Source organism: Mycteria americana, chromosome 3, assembly GCF_035582795.1.
Source record: "Mycteria americana isolate JAX WOST 10 ecotype Jacksonville Zoo and Gardens chromosome 3, USCA_MyAme_1.0, whole genome shotgun sequence".
Classification (NCBI taxonomy): domain Eukaryota; kingdom Metazoa; phylum Chordata; class Aves; order Ciconiiformes; family Ciconiidae; genus Mycteria; species Mycteria americana.
Window position 1 is genome coordinate 130,657,442 of NC_134367.1, and position 24,070 is coordinate 130,681,511.

At 41.3% G+C, this 24,070-nt stretch overlaps 1 protein-coding gene and 1 long non-coding RNA gene across 2 annotated transcripts; one reads left to right on the plus strand and one right to left on the minus strand.

The window, feature by feature from the left end:
- Positions 1–68: 68 nt before the first annotated feature.
- On the minus strand, positions 69–24,070 carry CFAP36 (cilia and flagella associated protein 36). The gene is made up of 10 exons (XM_075496996.1): positions 23,870–24,070; positions 18,642–18,706; positions 17,603–17,704; positions 16,591–16,705; positions 15,516–15,603; positions 14,536–14,587; positions 9,163–9,289; positions 4,010–4,179; positions 3,420–3,575; positions 69–1,845 (listed from the first exon to the last, which is right to left on the minus strand). The coding sequence occupies exons 1-10, from the start codon at positions 23,982–23,984 to the stop codon at positions 1,759–1,761; spliced, it is 1,077 nt and encodes a 358-aa protein (XP_075353111.1). The 5' UTR covers positions 23,985–24,070; the 3' UTR covers positions 69–1,758.
- On the plus strand, positions 5,013–19,275 carry LOC142407457 (uncharacterized). Its single transcript, XR_012774957.1, has 3 exons — positions 5,013–5,127; positions 14,431–14,522; positions 19,174–19,275. It is a non-coding gene; the product is annotated as an uncharacterized LOC142407457 (long non-coding RNA).

Genomic DNA, 24,070 nt, shown 5'->3' on the forward strand with positions numbered 1-24,070 from the left:
TTTAAGATTAGTTATCCGTGCAGTTTTAAAAGTAACTCTGTACCACTAGATGAAATCCCAAAGGGAACGTGCGAGTTCTTCCCGACGCGTAAGCTAGACACAAGCGTTCTGATGGATGACAGTTCCTGTGCGTGGACCTGGGGACAATGGCGTTGCCCTGTGCGGGCTCCAGGCAACCAAGAACGGGACTCCTCGTTTTTCACCTGTGCGATGAAGCGCCCGGTCAGCTCCGAACGCGGAGGATCCGAGGAAGTGTTTGCTGGTAAAGCGTAGCTGCACTCTCGTCGCCGTGTGCTCACTCTCCTGCTGACAATCATCTGGTTTTCTTCCTGATGAGTCTTTTCTCTCCATCGGTAACGATGATTAACTTCCTCCAGCGCTATACACGCTACTCGAGCAGCAGAGTTACGCGGTATGTGCCTTTACTAACCTGAGGCTGAAAAATTGCGTCACCTGGTCTGCAGACCCGAGTTGTCCTGCTTCTCTTTAACAGCTACCCAAAACAAGTTCTCAGAGGGCCTCCGCCTGAAGTGTGTTAGTCCTTACTCTGTTCCCCACCACCCAAACTCTTCCCTGAAGTACTGCCGGGAGCTTTAAAGATACATTCAGACCAACATGAGGGGTTTTTTTACAGCAAAAACAAGAATGTCATGAATTTTTATAGTTGCTAGAAAAAGACTGTGTAAAGTGGCATTAGATGTCCCGTTTAAAAAAAAGTTTTAAATCCCTGTAGAAGGTGACACGTGGCACTCTTTTTAACTGGGGCTGTCACCCCCATAGATGCTGTTTCCCAGTCTGAGCTGGTCGGTGCTGCCTGTGGGCAGCCATGTTCCCATGCCTGGGGTCCTTCCACTACCACTCTTTTTGGAAAAGAAGATCTGCCAACCTGTATCAGTTATAAATGCTATTTTAATAAAAAGTTACATGAAACTTGAATTGGTTGGGTTGTTTCTTTTCATGCAAGTTACTGTAGCAGTCAGCTATGTAATGACACTGTGCAAACGGTCGCCTCTCTTCCCTCCTTCATTTTAAGTCTGTCAAAGCCAAACTAGTAAACAAGATTTTAAAAGATTTCTACTTTGAAATGGAATTGCCCATGACAGCCCTAGCTTTTGCAACCAAAGCAATTATTTTTACTTAAAGTTGCATTTATAGCAAAATTGGACCTAAGGACTGGTAAACTGCCCCAACAGTACGTAAAACAGTGTAACCCAGAGTTACTAGGTAACTGTTGACTTCAAGCTGCATTATCTCTACCTCAAAAGTAAGATGGACATAGTTGCACTTCCTTGGGAAATGAGACTTTATTACATTGCACAGCTGAAAAATAGTAATTGTTTATAATATTCTAATAAAAGGAACAAAGTTCTATAATTTTAAAAATAAAAAAGTTAAAATTTCTAACTCGTTCAGAACTGTTCACATAGGAATTATTTTAACAGATCTCAGTATCTGCTTTTGCTCTATACAGTATCAAGTGGCTGAGGCCAGTAGTTCAAAACATCTGTGTGCTGCCGTGATGTTAAATGGCCTCACTGTGAACATGTTCCAGTGAAAGTCAGTCAGTTTCCAGCATTCTGGAAAATAAGTGGTTTGAGTGTAATTTTTAATATTTATATATGAAGTACTGAGTTGCTTGTCTGAAAGTTCTGTAAAACTAAGTGTGATATTGGAAAACAAATCCATTCAATTATTATGTATATAATTTATTCTAAAAACATACTTATGCTCTTGGGTTCTGCAATGAGCTTCTTAAAATTACCGCTTATTGATAACTTCTTCTTTTAGTTTTTCTGCAAGCATTTTCCTCTTCTGTAGTAATCTTTGCTTCTCTTCTGACATTTCCTAAAAACAAAAAGTGAGAAAACACTGCAGTAAACTGCACGGCTTTCCTGGTAGGTACCCCGACTTCTAGTGCTAACCGCTAGCCAAACGTGAGCCAGATCAGGTAGCTGACACACCGTTTCTCTAACAGGAACAGCCACGTAACCTCACTTGTGAACCTGAGGCTGCAGCAGCAGTCCTTCAGACTCACTTGCTAGCCAGAATGATTTTTAAAAAATATTATTATTCCATTTCTTGAGAAGTGGATCCCAGGATGTGGATGACTGGCTCTTGACATCAATCTGCCTTTTTTTCCACTGGACCGTACCAACCTTTTTGAGAGGACTAACCTCAAATTCAACTGGTGCTGCTTAGTTGTTTTGGAAGTTCCCCAGTCAACAGTATTTTGGGCACATTCTGAGCATAATAAAACGCTCAGCAACTCTGAAAAATACCTGAGGCAATGGAAGGTCTCTGGGTTTAAACAGATGCTCTGTAAAGAAGAGTAGTGATTTTTTTTTTTTTTAAACATAACTGTTATCACACTGTTTTGTGTGGGTTTTAAGGTCTTCTACTAGTTTCCTCATTTGTGTTGAGAATTTTCAAGCATTTCTTCGCATATAAATGTAGATCAGACCTATTTGTGGTAAACACATTAAGTCATGTTAACCATAACAATGAGTAACAAAAAAAAAGTTTGGGGTTTTTTTCTGATAAAGACCTCCATATTGGTAGGGCTTTATCCTGTCATAGGATTCTGGGTTTTTTACGTCTGTATTTTCTTTCCCTGATAGGATTGACTTCTTTTTTCCCAGACTAGATTTTCTATCATCCCCATGGTGCAAGGATTTTTGTGACTTTAGCACTTAAGGAATGTACCGGTTCATTCACTAAGTAACTTCACGCATGTCTCTGAACAGAGAACAGCCTTCAGACAAAAAAAGACCTTGAAGAATGGGCTAACTGCCAGTTGTACCTCTTCCAATAATGCACCGTTCTTGTTCTGTCCTATGCTTCCAACCCTCCCACAGACTTGTTTTTTTTCTATTGGAGGCGACTGGATAGTCGACAGCAGCATCCATCCTTCAGAGTGCCTTGTCTTTCTAAACTGTATCTTCATCATGTCGCTTCTATTCCAGCGGCTGATGGATAGAAATCAAGGGTTTCTTCATTTGAAATAGGCACAAAACTCTCAAAAGAACAGAGCAAATCTGTTACCTCTGTAAAATAAGACTTTACAAAAGAAAAATGTTTTTCCCATTTCAGCTGGAAAAAAAAAAAATCCCAGGGATTTAAGGTAGCCCAAACAGTAGGTCACAGATTAGGAGTAAACTGGCATTTTAGCTGTTCATAAACTTAAATTAACGATGAGGATTTGATGATACTGAAGCAAGATAATGCTAACTTAATCACTAAAACTTCTAGCCTATAAAGTTCTGCAAAAACAGTAACTTGAAAATACTTCCTGTCTACTTCCCCCACACTTGTTGCTTTTATCCTGCTACAATATTTAGCAGCAACATTTATATCTTCACTGAAATCATCTGTGTTTTTTATAAAGTGGTCAGGATGATTAAAATTTTTGAATCCTTCACCTCTGTAGGAAATGATTCCTCTTCTTTCTGGTCAGTGTTCGTTGGTAAGAGTACGTTATTTCTCGAATCCTTCTTTGTAGCCATCAGCATATCTCGTTTTTTCTTTAGGTAGTCCTCTCGTTGCTTCAGCTGCTGTTCTTCAAGTTCTGATAAATTCTGGAAATTTTTTTTTTTTAGAATACATTTTGAAATTAATTTTTGGTATGCATGTTATATATTTGTGAGATACAAGCATTTACATCATATTTGCCTCCAAAATTACCAGCTGAAAAAAAAATCCAAATTGAAGTTTCAAGCCAGAGCTGTCTACTAAGAAATTATCCCAGGCCAAAGGCTGAATACTGAATTCTATTCTAAAGCTAGAACGATGATCTGAACTTTATGCAAATTAAACTGGTGAATACTATAGAACAGTGTTTGCATGCGGGGTTAAAAAAAGAAGCCCAAACCAAACCCACCTGATTACAATAATAGAAAATATATATTTAAATGTAATACTGTCTTAAATATATATTCTAAATGTAATCCTGTCTTTTTGCATTCTAGTTCTATGTCTGGGGGGGTTTCTTCTTTGTTTGTTTTGCACTTACAGGTCCTTTCATCCCAGCTTTTTGCGCTGCATTTTCTGAACGTTTCCCAGCTGACCTTTTCTTAATGTCTTCTTTCCCTTTGGTACCAGACGGCTGAGGTAAGTTTTCTGTTCCTTTTTGTAATGGGCGTACTGGTTTTAAGTCTTCCCTCGCAGATTTCCGAGATTCCTCTAAGCAGCAATTTTACACAGAAAACAATTAGAAAGAATAGAAGTATATAAAATAAAAAATAAATCTGTTTTTTCCAATATCCAGATGTCTCTTCTGATGAAACACAAAACTTGGAAAAAAATTCATATTTCTCCCCTTTTTATTAACAAAGCATTCTTTCAAAAAACAGAGATAACTGTATTTGCACTATGAAAGCAATTAAATAATGCTTTACATCGTAAGTACCTCTATTGCAATGAATTATAAATTGTCAAATGCTTGGAATGGAATTTCATATTCAGTGTTCCAATAGTCAGTTCATACTGAGATTGTACTTTCAATTTCTGTCTTGGCAAGCCGAGCCAGAAATCAGCAGCTTATAAGGTGCACTTTAGCCAGCTCTAAGTACAAGTGTACTCGTTCAGCTTTCAGCTTCAGAGAAAAGAATCAGAAAATACTGTATTTAAGTGAACTTATACAGGAGAAGGGGGAAGTGAAGCTCAAGAGGTGCAAAGCATTACCCTGACACAGCTCAGTTACTCCTCTTCAGAACTAACCTTGCCCCAGCATGAGGATAGAGTGGGAACCCAGCAGGTTTCTGACCCTGGCAGGGCTCAGAGCCCGGGCGGGCTGGCTGGTGGGTGCCAGGGGAGCTCTGGGCAGCCATGGCGCAAACAAGGCTTGGGCAACTTCTGGTGTCTTCCACTCCCTATCAAGTCCCTCACCTTGTGCAAGATAACGGTCCTGCACAATACCCTGTTCAGCTCTTGCTTTTTTCTTGGACAAATGCTGCCTGTGCTGGCAAAGAAAAGTAACCCTGTACTGATTCCAGCTGTGCCTTTTGTATCTCTGCAGGTACCAAGATTAGTTTTGCCTTGCATCCCACTGAACTCCATGGTGTCTGAGATGGCATCACGGTTACTGACATCAGAGTCAAAGCCTCTCCAGTCACCGGACGGTAAAGCAGGGTATGTTTTCAAAATTTTACGACGACTTCTCTTGACTTGACCTACAACTACTCCCAAGTAAGGTAAATTGCTGCTCCTACTATACTTTTATTAAAAATGAAGAGGCTTCTGACTGTTTTAAAATATGCCTGAAAATCTCCATAGAAATGCAAGAATACAGGTAGTGAAATATAAATTTTACTGTGCTCAGTCCCTTTGAGTCAATCCATAATATTCGAGTTGATACACGTAACTGAATGTAGCTGATTATAATTCTACAGTGCTGGACTATGGATTTTTGCTGTAATGCTGGAAATAACTTGCATGAGTATTAAGGTACGAGTACTCTCCTTGGTCTCTACCGGACAGATGGCAAAACTAGCTCCACTGAAGCTAGTGCAGGATGAACACCACTCAATTGTTTCTTTAAGTTAGAGCAAGTAATATACATTTAGCTCTTCAACATCGCTGGTTTCTTTAGTACAGAAAATTACAAGACTTATAATCATGAAAAGGTAGGGAGAAAAGCAAAGGAGAGGACATGTTATTCAACGTATGGAAAACAAACCAGGACAGAAAGGTCAACAAAGGTCAAGTTGAAGAATTTGCATTTCACTGAAATATGACTGCTGAAGTCCTGATGCTCCAAAGAATGTCTTTTTGTGATGGATAAAAGTTCTCAGAGGCACTGTGAGAGGTCAGAGTTAAAACTGCTAGAAAAAATCCTCACACCATAGCTGCCCTATTAAAAGGTGGGGGGGAGCAAAAAAACACACACTGCATGCCAAATGCCTACCCCATCACCAACATGGTGATTACGGAAAGCTACTTACCAGAAAGCAGTTCTTTGAAATGTGTTGTGTGTATGTAAATTTACACTGTTGCTGTCCATATCGCAAACACTCAAGCTGGAGATGTTTGTGTCTTAGCAGTACCTGCAGATGTGATCATAGGACCCTCAGTGTCACTTAACCCACGAACCTGAAAAGACACTGAGAAGAGAAGGGAAGGAGGGTGGATAGTGAACGTACAAATAGACAACGCAGCTCAAAGAATTACGGTTACTGGTACGTAACGTTTTTTCTCCTTTGAGAACTTGTCTATATGTACATTCACACTGTGGGTGACTAGCAACATTCTTTTCCATGTGGACAATTTACTTCAGAATCTTCTCAAAATACAAGCACCCAGGACTGCTCCAGCAGATGCTGCGTCCTTCTTATCGACGTGATCCATGCAACTCGGTGCAAACACAAGTGCAACTTTTGAAGTAGCTGCCCTGCAGGTATCCGGAAAGGGAACCGTTCTCTAAGAATGCTGGAAAAGTCACTGGCACTCCGAGGTGTTCAGCATGACCTTTACTATGAAATTCACCCTTCTGATCTCTCTGTACTGCAACAAGTTGGGTGGTCAAAGTGCAGGAGGAATGATTTTGCAAGCTCTATTCTGTAAACTATTTGTAAGGGGCTCACCAAAGTGAAATTAAGAAACTTAAGGCAACTACCATTAAATTTGAATTCATTATATAATGGAAAACTTTAAGGGATCCACAAACTGAAATCTTGGGTGTCAAGGTGAAGGGGAAATAGCAAAAGATAATGAAACCGCTGTGTATCTGAAGGAAGAGAAATGTGTGCCAGACTGGAGGGAATGAAAAACAAAAGAAAAGTCCTTCCTTTTCCTGACTCCAAGAACTGGTTCACGCAAGGGCCATGTTGCCGAGGTAGCTGATACTCCCTAGGTACGGGATTCCTCCCCATGCTCGGGTTGAGAAAGGCGAGCGGTCCTGTTCCCTGGTAATGCGACCCTATGAGTGAGAACGTGGAACCAAGATCTGAGCACAGCTCTGGTGGGCTGTGAGGCTCAGAGACTGACTGAGGTGAGAGAAGAGCAGCTCTTCTGCCACCCTAGAGGGGCACAAACTGTTAGTGAAAAGTTCTTGCTGTTTCCATTCCCAGAGTTGTATCTGGCACCAAGAAGAAGCAAGTCAAGCGGAGGATATGATCCCATTATCTGAGACGAACCTTCAGTTGGGAGCCTATGTTTGGAAGCAGGCAGTAACAGACTGGTCTGGAGGCCAGCCCTCGGTTCTGTGTGAGAAGGGGGTCTGGAAGAAGACGATTCCCAGTATAGATTCTTCTTGAATTCTGCTGCCACTACCCAAAACCACTTTTCTAAAAGGGGATACCAGAGGATAAACTGTGACAAACTTTCTCAGTAGCCTCTTTGGACAGCTATGTTGCCACAAGATGCCAGTTCTACAAGGACGAAGAAGATTTCCATGGAGCTAAACTTTTTGTAGACCTGTCTCCTCTTTGGCATTTAAAGAGCATGGGAATGCTCAGCACCAGCTGAGCAGGCACTTGGCCAGCACAGAAGAAGGGCTGCACGCAGTGCCGAGAAGTCTTGACTCCTGAGCTCCAAGATCTCCTGGCTCTCAAGCACAGGATTCAGTCCTGCAGACAGAATAGTTGCTAGGAACGTGCCTTCCTCCTGAGACAGGACAACAGCCACTGCAGGATAGACACAGTTTAGTGGTGCCATTGCAAGGTCGCACAACTATGCAAAAATAAGAGGAGTAAAACCAAGCTGGGAGAAGAGAAGAATGCGAGCATACCTGCAGGCCTTCTGCATACTTCCAAGGGTGGAAGGGAGAGAAGAAGAGTTCAAATAAATGTAACAAAACCTCAGCAGAAGGACAGAAGGGATAAAAAGGGAGGAAAAAAAAGATATTTAAAAGATCAGTGACAAAACGTACTCTTTAAGTTTCCTAATGTGAAAGACACTAACTCAGTTTAAAAGAACAGAGGGTCCTACAACCAATTCATCTGTTAATGGCCATCAAATGAAAAGCAAGGAGCAAGTGTGCCCCAAAGGTACTACCAAGGCTAAAAGTATCCAGCTCAAGTGTCTGTGATATGAAAACTTCCAGTGTGAATGCATACAAAGACAAGACGAGACACAGGAAAAATGTAACTGAAGACAGCGCAGACTATTATTTCCCAAAGTTGGAATTATATTCATGGAAGTGACCTTAGAATATTAAGTTACAAATTTTTCACAAACTCATAAGAGAGCAAATCCCACTGAGATGCAACCTGTTTTTGAAGATCACCTACACATACCTATATGCATAGCTACATGTGTGTATATACATACATACCTGTATGTGTGTGCATGTATACACACATACACATATATGTATCTATATGCTTCTTATCACCCAAGAATTTTCCTGCTTTCCTGAACAGGTCAGCACCCTTGTGCTTTAGCTGCAACACAAACATACCAAGAGCACCTCCATCACCACCAGTGATTCCTTTTTTTCTCCTCCCTGTAAAAACACTAGCTTGGTCATGCTCTCCAGTAAATAATCGTCCACAAAACAATTCAGACAATTTTTACTACATAACTTGGGTAAAGTTCAAGACTACTTAAAAGATCTCTCCTTGGTATTGAAAGTTGGTAAGTGTCACAATCCCACTCAAAAACAAAAATGTAAAATTGAAAAGATTAAAATGAGTGACAAAAGTCTGAACCAAAGGCAGAAAGATTCAGTTTGATGGTCTGACAATTTGGCTTGAATTAATCTTAACAGGTTATGGTTGGTTCCTTCACAAATATTTGATTGCTATCAAGAAGCATTGTACAATTATAAATTAAATCTATAATGGCCACACACAGGGAGAGAAAGCATATCTTTTAAAGTAAATGATTCTCAGTTGCTTACAGGGAACATACTGTTCTTAACAGTAATGGCGGCAGAAGCACAGTAAATTGAAAGATGAAAACTGCTGTTAGATTCCTCTATTTCTCCTCCAATTGGAGATGACTTACAACATCACTGAAGAATAAAACAACTCAGGTTGGAAGGCATTTCTGCAGGCCACCTAGTGCAAATACCCTGCTCAAGGCAGGGCTAACTTCAAAGCTAGGATGGTTTACTCACAGCCTTATCCAGCCAAGTTCTTAAAATCTTGATATGAGTGGACTCTTCAATAATTTGAAAACAGTATCATATTGCACACTCAGCATTGCACTTTCCCATAAAATTACCTAATGGAAATTTTGGAGTTTCTTCAGAATCATCAGCTCCCTCAGTGGATTCCTTAACTTTTACAGCTTCTCTCGAATTTCCTGGAAAACTGTAGGTAACATCTGGTGATTTAGGTTTATCACATGCCTTAAATTAAAAAACAAACAAACAAAACCAAGCATTACATTTCCTGGCACTGTACTTCAGGCAGTAAACTGTCAACACAAAGAAAGCTCCCAAAAGAACTTCCACTTAAAATTGTGTTGTTTATACTACATACTGTATTGCCAAAGTGAACAAAAGCAAACTACTTATTTTGTTCTGCTAATAGGAAGGTTCTTACTGGCTTATAGTCATAGGTCAGCACTTTTTATTTTAGTTCAAAACCTGTTCCCTAATCAACAATCAGAATTTAGAATATTAGGTAAATTGGTATTTTGTTTCCCAGCTACAAATAGATAATGTAGAGGTTTTTTTGCTACGCTTTGCCTGTGACTTTCAAGCAAACCTCTGTCCACCAGAAAAATACAATACAGTAAGAGAACCAAGAACATATATCAAGGTTACCACAGAAACGGAGAAATAATCAGCTGAATGGAAACAACAGGTCTGGATAATCTCTGACACTATTGTTTCACTTCTACACTTGTCTGGGAAATCTTGACAATGCAACCCACCTCTCAAAATAGTAAAGTCAGCTGGGATTTGCCCAGAAAGTATCTATGCTGTTCATCAACCATATAATTCATGTCAGAACCCCTCAGCATTCGTTATAATATTATTTTGTATTAAAACATTCTCTAACAAAAACGTATTATCATAGAACCATAGAATCATTTAGGTTGGAAAAGACCTTTAAGATCATCAAGTCCAGCCGTTAACCTAGCACTGCCAAGTCCACCACTAAACCATGTCCCTAAGCACCACATCTACTCATCCTTTAAATACCTCCAGGGATGGTGACTCAACCCCTTCCCTGGGAAGCCTCTTACAATGCTTGACAACCCTTTTGGTGAAGACATTCTTCCTAATATCCAGTCTAAACCTTCCCTGGCGCAACTTGAGGCCATTTCCTCTTGTCCTATGGCTTGTTACTTGGGAGAAGAGACCAACACCCACCTCACTACAACCTCCTTTCAGGCAGCTGTAGAGAGCAATAAGGTCTCCCCTCAGCCTCCTTTTCTCCAGGCTAACAACCCCAGCTCCCTCAGCTGCTCCTCATCAGACTTGTGCTCCAGACCCTTCACCAGCTTTGTTGCCCTTCTCTGGACACACTCCAGCACCTCAATGTCTTTCTTGTAGGGAGGGGCCCAAAACTAAACATAGCATTCAAGGTGCGGCCTCACCAGTGCCAAGCACAGGGGGACAATCACTGCCCTAGTCCTGCTGGCCACACTATTTCTGATACAAGCCAGTATGCTATTGGCCTTCTTGGCCACCTGGGCACACTGCTGGCTCACATTCAGCCAGCTGTCGACCAGCACCCCCAGGTCCTTTTCTGCCAGGCAGCTTTCCAGCCACTCTTCCCCAAGCCTGTAGCATTGCATGGGGTTGTTGTGACCCAAGTGCAGGACCCAGCACTGAGCCCTGTTGAACCCCATGTTGAACCTCACTGAACCTGCTGAGCCTCGGCCCATCAATCCAGCCTGTCCAGATCCCTCTGCAGAGCCTTCCTACCCTCCAGCAGATCAACCCTCCCGCCCAACTTGGTGTTGTCTGCAAACTTACTGAGGGTGCACTCGATCCCCTCATCCAGATCATTGATACAGATATTAAACAGGACTGGCCCCAATGCTGAGCCCTGGGGAACACCACTGGTGACCGGCCACCAACTGGATTTAACTCCGTTCACTACAACTCTTTGGGCCTGGCCATCCAGCCAGTTTTTTACCCAGCGAAGCATACGCCCATCCAAGCCAGTTTCTCCAGGAGAATGCTGTGAGAAATGGTGTCAAAGGCTTTACTAAAGTCTAGGCAGACAATATCCACAGCCCTTCCCTCATCCACTAAGTGGGTCACCTTGTCATAGAAGGAGATCAGGTTAGTCAGGCAGGACCTGCCTTTCATAAACCCATGCTGACTGGGCCTGATCACTTGGTTGTCCTGCACGTGATGGCACTCAAGATGATTTGCTCCATAACCTTATCCGGCACCGACGTCAGACTGACAGGCCTGTAGTTCCCCAGATCCTCCTTCCGGTCCTTCTTGTAGATGGGCGTCACATCTGCTAACCTCCAGTCAACTGGGACTTCCCTGGTCAGCCAGGACTGATGATAAAGGATTGAATGCGGCTTGGTGAGCACTTTCGCCAGCTCCCTCCATACTCTTGGGTGGATCCCATCGGGCCCCATAGGGTTGTGTGTGTCTAAGGGGTGTAGCAGGTCACTAACCACTTCCCCTTGGATTATGGGGGCTTCGTTCTGCTCCCTGTACCTGTCTTCCAGCTCAGGGGGCTGGTTACCCAGAGAACAACTGGTCTTACTATTAAAGACTGAGGCAAAGAAGGCATTAAGTACCTCAGCCTTTTCCTGATCCTTTGTCCCTATGTTTCCTCCCGCGTCCAATAAAGGATGGAGATTCTCCTTAGCCCTCTTTTTGTTGCTAATGTGTTTATAGAAACATTTTTAATGGTCTTTTTACAGCAGTAGCCAGATGAATTTCTAGTTGGGCTTTGGCCCTTCTAATTTTCTCCCTGCATAACCTCACGACAGCCTTGTAGTCCTTCCGAGTTGCCTGCCCCTTCTTCCAAAGGTCATAAACTCTCCTTTTTTTCCTGAGTTCTAGCGAAACTGTTCCAAGGTCTCTGTTGAGCCAGGCCAGTGGTCTTCCCCACCAGCTCCTCTTTCAGCACATGGGGACGGCCTGCTACTGCACCTTTAAGATTTCCTTCTTGAAGAATGTCCAACCTTCCTGGACTCCTTTGCCCCTCAGGACTGCTTCCCAAGGGATTCTGTCAACCAGGCTCCTAAACAGGTCAAAGTCTGCCCTCCGGAAGTCCAAGGCAGCACTTCTGCTGACCCTCCTCCTTACTTCTCCAGGAATCAAAAACTCTATCATTTTGTGATCGCTTTGCCCAAGACAGCCTCCAACCGTCACATTGCCCACAAGTCCTTCTCTGTTCACAAACAATGGGTCCAGCAGGCGCCTTCCCTAGTTGGCTCCCTCACCAGCTGTGTCAGGAAGTTATCTGCCACACACTCCAGGAACCTCTGAGACTGTTTCCTCTCTGCTGTATTGTATTTCCAGCACACATCTAGTAAGTCAAAGTCCCCCACGAGAACAAGGGCTAGCGATTGTGAGACTTCTCCCAGCTGCTTATAGAATATTTTGTCTGCCTCTTCATCCTAATTGGGTGGTCTATAACAGACTCCCACCAGGATATCTGCCTTGTTGGCCTTCCCCTGATTCTTACCATAAACACTCAACCCTATCATCACCGTCATTAAGCTCTAGACAACCAAAACACTCCCTAACATACAGGGCTACCCCACCGCCTCTCCTTCCTTGCTTACCCCTTCTGAAGAGTTTATAGCCATCCATTGCAGCACTCCAGTTATGCATGTCATCCCACCATGTTTCCGTGATGGCAACTATATCATAGTTTTCCTGCTGCACAATGGCTTGCAGCTCCTCCTGTTTGTTGCCCATGCTGCATGCACTGGTGTAGATGCACTTCAGTTGGGCTATTGATCCTGTCACCTTTCTGGGGGGAGAAGACCCAATTCCTACGTGACCATTCTCAGGCGCTTCCCGTGGTTTCTAACACATCCATAACTCTTTTGTCTTTGCTGCTGCATGCATCTCCATCCCCTACCTCCACTGAGACAGCAGACTGAAGGACCTCGCTAGCACACTGTCCCTCAAACACTGGCGTGCTGCCCTCAGGCTTATCTCTAGCAAGCCTGGTTTTATCCCTTTCCCCCTTCAAATCTAGTTTGAAGCTCTTTCAGTGAGCCCTGCTAACTCCTGTGCAAAGATCCCTTTCCTCCTTTGAGACAGGCGTACCCCATCTGTCACCAGCAGGCCTGGTGTCGTGTAGACTGACCCATGATCAAAAAATTCTGCCAGTGACAGCAGGCTGGAGCCAAGTATTGATCTACTGGCTCTTCCTGTTTCTTCCCTCATCACTCCCTTCCTCATCATATTATTGAACAATAACTATCACCTTCTCTGTTCAGGTAAACTAGACTGCGGCCTCTGTAATCTGGCTTGTTTATCAAGAATATTAATATTCTTGGCTGGTCTATAAAGATTTGGATAAGCCTGCATCTTAATACAACTTGAATTCTTAAAACGAGCCAAAGCTTGAGTTTGCAGGTTGTTTTGTAAGAAATCCAGCAGAACAGGTGACTCATTTCCTGGAATCTATCATTGTAATATGGGAAAGAAGAGCTTTGTCACCACTTGTCTATACGGTCAGACACTGGGAGAGAGGTTTAATTTGGTAGAATATCCCAACTGTTTAGGACTTGCATTCAATAGCATAGGTATCATGTGCACCTATCATGGGTTTGAACTGGGCAGTAGGATTGGAAATAAAGTGTCAGCCTCTGTAGTAGCTACATTTGGTCTCCAGGCGGTTTCCTTTGTCAGTTCAGGCTGAAGAAACAGTGCTTTCTCTTTTCAAATTTAGTATGCTCAATTTCCTAATGACAGAAAGGAATAGAAGAGTGATTCTGCTCCCTTTTGAAACAGCCTACAATTCCAGCTATTTTTATATGTTTTCCCAGTGAAGGGAAGGTTTATTGCCACAATTCCACTGTAGCTGATTTCAATTTCAATTTGTTGCTCAGTTGCTGAACGATTGACAATTTAGCCAGTCCCCATTTACATTCAGTTACCTTTCCACATGGTTTACTCTGATGGAGACAAGTGATGGTCTAACTTGGAGAGGATTTCTGGTTCCTGGTGATTAGGTTCTGGCAGTATTGTGCAGACTTAATGAATAACTACACTGTCTATGATGTGATCCTTAAAATTCCTGAAGGATTATGAATACCGTAATCTCTAAGAAGCTTATACTTTGAAGTCTCTTTGATCTTGACAATATTAGTAATTCAGATGTTCTCTGGATCTGAAAGGTTGACATCCGTTACCAGGATTTTAGAATTCAGATACTGAAGAGGGAATATGCTTATCGTATGAGCTCCACCAAATGGCTGATGGTTAACGGTATCACGTATAGCACTAGTGTCAATGATACCATCAAGAAAAATGTAAACAACAGAACAGACCTTTCAAAAAGAAGTGTCAGTAATACCTTCCTGACAGACCTTTTGTTTGCTTAGGATGGTACACGTTGCTGTAAAGTGATACAGTCGACACCCAGGACAGGAATATCAGAGTATTTCTTAATCATCAACGTAACTCATCTGAAAAGGTAAGATACTCACTTCTTCAGTCCTCTTTCTTTCTTGCTCTGTTTCATATTCTTCCTTAGATTTTCTGTAACACAAAATACAAGTAAATACTCAAAACTTCTTTAGTGTTAGTGACTTTTAGGTAAATTTAGCACTGCTTAAATATTTGAGGACTATCAAAACAATTACAAGATAATATGAATTTGCTAGTATCCAAAATACTTCCATGACTTAAATGAAAATGCACTCTTAATAGAAATAATTATGATAAACACACAGAACCCACCATCCTCAGTCCACCTTTCCCTGTGCAAAAATAATTGTGTAAGAGTTTCCAGGGCTTATCTATCCCTTGTTTCATTTGCTCATTTAAAGACAGGAAGGGAAGTATTTCCAGAGTACAGAGGGAAAATAGCATAATTTAACATAACGTGAATGGATTAATCTATTATGTGTTTAAGATTACGTTTATATATATGTGAACTGGGAGTGAAGGAGAATCTATAGAAGTTGTATCAGTCCTCACACATCTTCTTAGATTATAGCAACAGTCCCTGAACACAACTAAGAAGGAGGCTGTAGAAAGGAATAAAGACTACTACAGAAGCAGAATTTGCCTTTCCAAGGCTTTAATGTGTAGGGTGTTCCCTGAATGGATTACAGCTAGTGTCCTCCTATTGTCCAGAGACATCTAACCCAGGTCTAACTTTAGGTCTACCTGGAGATTCAGGGGAGAATGGAAATGATGGGGCTCTTAAAGTTGCACATCATTCCATGCCTCACCAAGACAGTTCCCCATGGCAGGGCAGTTATCTCTCAGTGTTTAAATATTCCTGATCACACCCACTGTCTAGCACCATTCATTTTCGCTTAGGTAGGATTTTGACAAGAACATTCATGTCATCTGTAAGATGAAGGCAGTTTCCTGAAAAAAGCTGGAAGAGTTAGGTCCTACATACCTTTATTTTTTATTTTAAAATAATGTACGAAGTAGGACTTATTCATTTTTTTACCTTAGAACCTCCCTCAGTATTTTCATTTCTTCTTGTTCAATTTCACTGAACACATCAGAACCCTCTGTCAAACAGTCAGGCAACACACCTATAAAAAAACATGGCAAAATTTATGCATTACTCTAAAGAAAATTCTTTTGTACTCCATTTGGCATCATTCTTCAAGCAGAGAGGAGAAAGAAAATAAAAAGAAAACCAACCCAACCCATCTAATTCTTCCTCTCTGTAACTGTTTCCAAAAAGAGTCTAGATCCTGGGCATCAAGTTGCTAGTAGCAAAGGCAAAGATTTCTGAACTATGAAAGTTTTGACATCTAAGGGTAAAGCATAAGCCATACTGTGCATTGACCATTATATGGCATTTTTTTAGATGGCAATTCAGCCATGGCTAACTGAACCATTTTCAAATGTAGCTGTTATATGAAAGTTGAAATTTAAAAATTATTCTCTGAAAAAACATGCATGCAGTAAGAAGACAAAACAAAATGGTAAAACTGAAGACATAGAATAAAGGAGTGGGTAGATGAAAATCCTTTTAGAAATATCAACAGAGCAGCAAAGTTGGGTGTAAATTATTTTCTCTTTAAAAGCATGCATGTATTAGCATGATGAAGGCCGTAACTTCTGCTCTCTATATGGATTTTTCATACAGAACTGTACAGTGTGAATTGCAAAGTAAGCACAGCAGATAGTACGGCATCATTGCTATGCAAGTAGCGTAATTCAAACTATCAATATTGTCACGGTTAAGAAACTGATATAATTGCTTTAACACTCAAAATTATCACCAAAATTCTTTAACAAAAAACTAAGTCAAGTTTCACAGAAAAATTTAGACAAACAGAACTGAAAAAATCTGTTAATTTAAAAAGGAATATAGACAGCTGTTACTGAGAATACAAGTCAAGGACTAAGCATTGAAATCCTACTCCCAGGAAAATCAACTGAATGTTTTCCATTAACTTGAACTGGAACTGAACCAGTATTCTATACTCATTTATGAACGGATTACATAGTGATCAAAAGAACACTAAAAAGATGAAAAGAAGTGAAACCCCACATTTACCACTTCTTACCATTTCTTTCTTTAATGATTCTAATAGCTTGCAATTGCATTTCAATATTTTTCTGTACCATCATTTTTTTAAATAGTCTAAAATCTTCTGCTGCCAACACTGTTTGCAAAATGGCCTGTGGGAGGGAAGATATGCACAAAATTGAAAACCCTGGAGAAATCATAACCATCTCAGTCTGCTTGAAATAATATTAAGATTTAAATGCTGTGGAGCAAGTTTTTAATTATATTTAATTCTCCTATCTGTCTATTTTTCCAGTCATACAAGTTGAGCTAGTAGTCCAGGAAATAATTTGATGGTTTATGTCTTTAGATCAACATGTCTACAATAATATTATCACAAAACCTGGAGGGTTTCCCAGTGTAAGTTTACAACTGCAATTTATTTGACTTCCTGAACAAATGCGTAAGCTTGAGTGAGGAATGTGTGCTCTGAAGCAGCTTGTTACACATCTAGGAGGAGATATGTCAACAAAGCCCAATTTAAACTGGCAGCAGAAGCTCCCACTCCTCTGCCCAATATACCCAAGACAATTCTGAAAGATATTTTTGAGCAGGTGAAGGGCTGCCTAACCATGCCTTCTCATGTTTGTCTTACAGATTTTACTGGTTTATTATAAAATCAGAGGAAAACATCTTTTATTTTATGGAATATGTCTATTGTTTTAATCTTTAAGTTTGTCTGCTACTGTAAAAGGACTAAAGACTACCACAAAGCTGACAAACATGCAAATAAAGGTGGCAGAAACACCCTAAGCTTAGAGGTTTGTTTTAGAAAATACAAGCATAGAAGATAAATCTCAAAAGGTGCCTGCCACCACACAAATATCTGTCATTATTTTCAAGACGCACATTTTTCTGGTCAAAGTTCATAATATAAACAAACATTATGTTTTAGAAAATTACAGTTTTAACAAGAAAGCTTTTCAAAGTTTCATCTCCACCCTGCTATATTAGTGAAAATATAAAGCTAAAAATTAAATCTATATATCCCTAAACAAAGGAAAATTTACCTGTGAAGTGTGTGTCTTTGCAAGAGGAGATGAAAAAGCTTCTTGAAATTTCTCTTCATTAATTCCAACTTCTTTAAGATAGTCTTCTAATAATTTTTCAACCTGTAAGGAAGTATAAGCCTTACTTTCTAAGAGTTTTTTCCCTAAGAATTGTATGATTTTTTTTCATAATTGTATGTTCTTTTCTGCTGACATTGTATTTTTTAAACTCAAAGGAAAATCATTGCAGTAGTATAACTGATTTTTCTGATATGTCAGGCTTTATTTACTTTCATGAACTGTTCAAAATAAGCATTTTTATTGCTAAATTCAATTACTACTTAATTTAGCTTCTCCAATTTCCAAGAATCTCACTTCTCTACCTTTTCCCCAGACTCCTGGCTAGTATTCCTCATCATTTTTTGCCCTGTAGGTAAAAGGCTTTTTGCCAGTCTGTGTGCCTGAAACCCTTCAGGGTCAGAGCAAAAATGGATGTTGGTCTAGATTTATTCAACTGATGCTTTTTAACATCAAGTATTACCAAGCCTTGTTACAAAAAAAATATTTTGGAAATCTGCATGCATTGGTTTATAGGTATTTTAAGCAGACTCCAAAAGTCTCCTGTAGTTTTTTCTGATAATTGAAAGTTAATTCAAAAGATTTACCAGACTCATTAGTGAACAAAATACCAGTTATACATATTCTCAGACATCGTGCTGTTTGTCATTTTAACTTGACAGGAAATATGAACATTATCAAGCTTATAAGTACAGTATTTTAGCTAGCAGATATATGAATTTTAATGAAAAATATGTAACGCAGCATAAGAGATGTGACTGTGACTGTGTGTTAAAGTTTCTTTTCTATGTATCTGGTGTTTAAGCATAAAAGCGCGTATGACAACTATGACTCAAAGGATTCCTAAATAACACTTATAACAGACAATATTAGAAAATTCTAAATAACAAAGATAACACAATTAGAAGTTCATCTAAATACTACTTTAACATTTTAAATTATATTTCTTAGAAATCTACCACAAATAGTGAATAATGCTCACCAGAGCTTGGTACTCCTGATAAATTTCTGTGTAAGACAACTTGCTTTCTTCTTCGTCATCGAAAACTGTGGGGGGAAAAAAAAACCACACAAAACCCAAAACACACACACATTTTGGAGTTAGCTTATATACCACAAATTAAGTTATGCCTTAAAGAGAAAGATTAACCTTTACAAGGTAATATATTTATTCATATGAAAATATAGGCCATGATTGACAATAATAATGTATTTTTCCACACATTCAGGCTAAGCATGTACTTTTGGTAATTTAATGTAATTAAATTTCATAATTTCATACTGGGAAAATGTATTTTCATAATAGAAGCAGATTTCTAAGCAAGTTGAGGATTCAGCAGATACGTAGAGTAAAAAGTAAGATTTAATATGAGTACCACCATATGAACTTGTGTAAGGTTGTTCTAAGATGGCAGATGACGTAGATAAAGCAGGAAATTTCTCTCTCTCCATGTATTTACATGGCGGATGTATTAATGACTTAAACCAAATTTTTTAAAATGCCATTCATTTAGCGAGAAGCCAAGGGGACACAGGAAAATGAGACCCTGCCTGCATAAAAACAGATAACCCCAAAGAGGAATTCTGCTGCAGGTAAGTTATTTTTTAATTATATCTATCCTGATTTAGACAAAATGGGCATCTGCATGGTATAGGCCATATTAATCATATTCATATAAGTTTGTATTAATAACTTTTGACTGGAAATATCAAGCTAATTATCTCTACACTGCAGAATAGATGGAAGAAGCAGAAAATAAGAGAAACTGAAAACTAGGGTTTGGGGTTTTTTAATTTACATTTCTATCATGTCAACAATGAACAGAGGTAATGTAAAACCTAGCAATTAAAGCAGAGGCTTAGAAATAAGACTTCCTCAATCCCCTTCAAGATTAGCCACTATATGTTGGACAAGTCACTTGCCATATGCGTGCTTTGAAGTCATTTGGAGAATGGGAATTCTGCTTGAATTGGTGAATGAGTGTGATTTAGTCTTCATATATATATATACGACATCTCTGATGGAAGATGGTACTGATGCGCATAGAATTAGTATAACTTTCACACAAATTTAGAGTGACTTGTAGAAAGCATCGTTTCCCAGCTGTGACAGCCCTGAGACAATGTCGCTGTGAACCTTGATAAGGTGTGATGCAAGATGGCTGTCCCTAAAACAGAAAGTACTTGCATCACCTTCTAACAATGATAGAAATCTAATCAAACAGTTCAAGCCCTCTAAATTAAGCAAGGGATATCGCTTTTTAAATTACATAATCTGGAAAAACAACATTTGCTTTTGTTTCATTTTTGCACATGGGAAATTTCTTTAATGAAGGGATTTAAAAAAAAAGAAGAAAAGAAAATCTTGAAAAATATCTAGCAATAAATTCAAATGATAGAAAAAGTACTATAAATCTTACTCTAAAAAAATTCAGCTCCTAGGGCGACCACCACATTACCAAACCCAAGAGGGTGAAGACACTTAACTGCCTCTATTGTCTTCTGCATCTCCTCCCCCTCTGGGGGATCTCCCTCGCAGCTCTTGCAGACCTCAACCTTTGTCTTCATTTCTCTGTTCCCTTCTACCTCCTACTGTCCCTTCCCACCCTGGGCACCCGAAGGAGGGGTGACACGGAGATACCACTCCTCAGTCAGCGTCCGTGCCAACAGCTAGCCTCACACTGCCAAGGCAATGCTTCCAAGTCCTCCTCCTCCTTCCACAGCCGTAAGACAACATGGGAAGCAGAGTGGAAAGCCTGCACAAACTGCTCTCTGTTTTCAGGCTCTGAACAAAAAGAGGATGAAGTTAAGTGCCAAGTAAAGCAAGCTGCAGTCAGCATCTCCTCCGAGTTAAGTGGCATTAAGGAGTACTTTGAATGGAGACCTTGGATTTTCTTGAGTCAGGGCTCCTAAATCATGTAGTCATTATTTTGGTTAATATTTTGGCACAGAGTGTTTGGTCGCCTGACAGGAACAAAGATCTGAAGAACCCCCGTATCGAGATAAGCCAGGAGACCCAGATATCCTGGGAAACAAACTCATCATTTTCCTGTTAAAACTGAAAATCTTTGCTAGGACCCCTCAGACGGGATGAGAGTTATGTCAAGTTTGAGTTCTCCCTGCTAGACTGAGCCACTGACTCATTTGACCTCGCAGACAAGAGCAGGTAAGCAAACCTGAGGGAACTCTTCTCTTTCTGCCCCAGTCCTCACTGACTGGTGAGGCAGGTCTGTGCTGGGAGGGAAGGGAGTCACAGGCAACAATATCTGTTTGTTCCTTTTGTACCTTGTCTTTATCTTCTGGTGCTCAGAACTATTATCAAGCTTATCTATGTCCAAATGATGTCTCAATTAATACCTTGAAATATCTGAATAAAACTGAAAAGCCCTCTCACTTTAAATACATACCCACGGATTTAACTTCAGTTTCACAGCCACATAAAAGGAAATTAAATCAAGCCATGAGAAATTAATCAAGTCCCCGGAAAGAGGGAGAGAGAGAAAGCAAACAATTATCAACAGACAGAAAACCATTAGGATCATTTATAAGTTGAAGTGCAAGGACTTGGCCTAAGTAACTACAGTTCCAAAATAAATTCCTTACATACCAATTACCAAAATTCAAATTCTATTTTTGAGGAATCACAAATTATTGTCAGTTAATCAAAATGTTGCTAATTTGCTTGTTCAGCCCAAAGACTAAATCTTTTGAGAACAAAAAGAATGCTGTCCTGACAAAATATCTCAGTAAAAAAAAAAACAGCAATGGAGTCAGCACAGTATATTTATAGAAAAGAAAAGCAAATAGCACAGATATCTGCAACTAAAACTTCAAATTTCTTTAACTGTGCTTCTTGGCAACCCTAGCATTGCAGTAACACTTCTTTAGCCTTGTCTTTGTTTTCAATAGCTTCCGAGAGTTGTCCAACAGCACCCTGTAGCACAAATGATACCTTGGAAGATCACTTACTGCAAGTGATTTCTCTACTTTGTTCCTCCAATTTCTTATGTAGAAACAAACTGGCAGGAAGCAACCATTATATAAGCCTGCCTCACACTACATGGAAATTTACAGAGATTCCATAAATCTTCTTACTGCCAGTAAATTCCCCTCAACCATCTAAAGAGGGATCGTTGCTCCAGAGAGGGATAATCAATTCCCCCAATTCCTAAACCTAGACCTTTTGCACGATAATCAAAATGCTTGACCAACCTCAAGTTTAGGCAGACTTTCCAAGAGAAAACTTCTAGCCTTGATTTCTCTATCACTTTCTAGCTGTAAAGAGTCTAGCAGCTTTACCTTTCTCATTTCCCAGTATACTAGGGAAAGGTGTACATGTTCACGATGATCCTGCCTCATGCAAAGCTTGGGAAGGGTAGAAACAATTCAGGATAACTGAGAAGCAACTTGTTTGGAAGCTGTGATCTGAATAAGAGGTGTGTCTGTTTCACTCAATGAATGAAATAAAAATTCTTAATGGGCCCTAACAAGAATGACTGCGCAACAAAAGACATGGCCGGCCCTGCTGAGGCCAACCATTACAGAAGCTGTTCTGGAGCTGTTCTGGAGGGGAGGAAGGAGTAATAAGCACAAGCAAGTAGAATACTTTACTAGTAACAACCATTCTACTTTGAGTTTGATGTTAGTAAGTCCCTAGAAATAAAATGTATTTGGAAGCCTTAGTTTCATGACTTCAGTATTTTAAATGAATCCTACATTCTGTCAGGTGATACTAAAGGAACAGATTTTATTCATAGGAGCCACGGAAAGTCATCCTAAATTAGTCTATGGCAACATGCTTTAATACTTCTCATGTGTGAATGTCTGTAGGCCAGGTAGGATCACAGGCCATCATGTTCTCAAACATGGTTTTTTTTCAGTAATCAGAAAAGAAAGCTTCCTTTTTTCTAAAGGACTTAGGCAATGTTTTCAGACCTGCCCAAATAGTAATTATTTTGCTACCATAAGGATCCAGGTGTTCTTTGGCAGCAGAAAATTTGTTCTGTAAGTAGTGGAACTAATTTAGCCAAATCTCTACTGTAGAGAGTCTACTTTTTCCTTTCCTCACTACATACGTACACCTCTATGGGTCTCCTCAGGCACCTTTACATAGAACTACAGGTCCATCCCAGTCCCCCCTCTCACTGCCTATACTTCCAGTTTACCCAGGGCATCCCCCAAATTATTCCACGATTCCCTCAGCTCTTTCTTGAGGAAGAAAAGGAAGTTTAACTAGAGTTGCTTCCCAGCTAAACTCATGCACAGGACCGCCTACAAAACACAACTGATAACTGTTGACTTGTTAGTGTTGACTACCCTTTTTTGAGAGGTACTAAATTTATGGTTTCTCATCTCCTAACTGCCAACATTCACAAAATTGCAGGAATTTAACTTTGGGCCTTCTACTCATCTGTCCCACTGGCCAGAGAGCTATTTTAATTGTACTGCCCAGTTTCCTAAAGAAAAACACCTAGCTATGAAAAAGTATTAAAGGCCTCCAACTGCTTTCTAGCCACATCAGGGTATTATGCCCAGCAGAACGAAGAACTCGCTTGGGTGTCATCCTGTAAGCTCATGCCATAATCCCCTCTACGAGCTAATGAATGCCAATTGCCGCATCTTGGAAAATGGCTTGCTCGGGAGAGACCAACTTTCTGAGGGCGAGGCACCCCCTACCTAAAAACGGCGGGAAAGCGCAAACCCTGACTGTGCGCTATGACTATGCAAAGCCCGACGATCCTTCAGCGGGGATCGCTCTCGAACGGCGCCTGCGGGGGCCCTCACGAACACCCACCGGCCTCATGTGCCACACGCTCGCCGCCCCCGCAAAACCACGGGGGCCGGTGCCGCCGCCGCGCAGGGAGAGCCCTGACTGGTGCCTGCAGCGGCGGTGAGGGGCTAGGGCCATGGACGTGGCGGGGCCTGGCGTGTCTCCCCGCCCCAAGAGCCTCCCATAGCCCTGCAGCCTCTCGGGCCCCCGCGTGTGCCCGTGCTGAGGCCGCCAGCCCCGTCCCGTCCCGCCGGCCGGGCGGCGGTGGGCTGAGGGGGACAGCCCCTAACCAGCCCTGAGGGCGGTGGCGGGCGCGCATGCGCAGCAGCCCCAGGAGGGGAAACGGCACTCCCAGCGGTGGCGGGTTTGGGGGACCTGCGGCCCCCCCGCCGCGGGGCCGAGGGGCGGCCGCCCCGGCCCTGCCCAGCCCCGCCGCTCACCGTCGCACTTCTGCTCCATGAACTCCAGGATGGGGATGGACCAGGCGGGTCCCCGCAGGAACCCGGCGATGGTGTCCACCACCCACTCCACGTCATCCTCCTCCTCTGCCGCCATCGCCGGGGCTGAGGCCGGGGCCGCCGCGGGAGGGACGGTGAACGGCGCGGCAGCGGAGGTTGGCGCGTCCACCCGCCCGCCCGTCC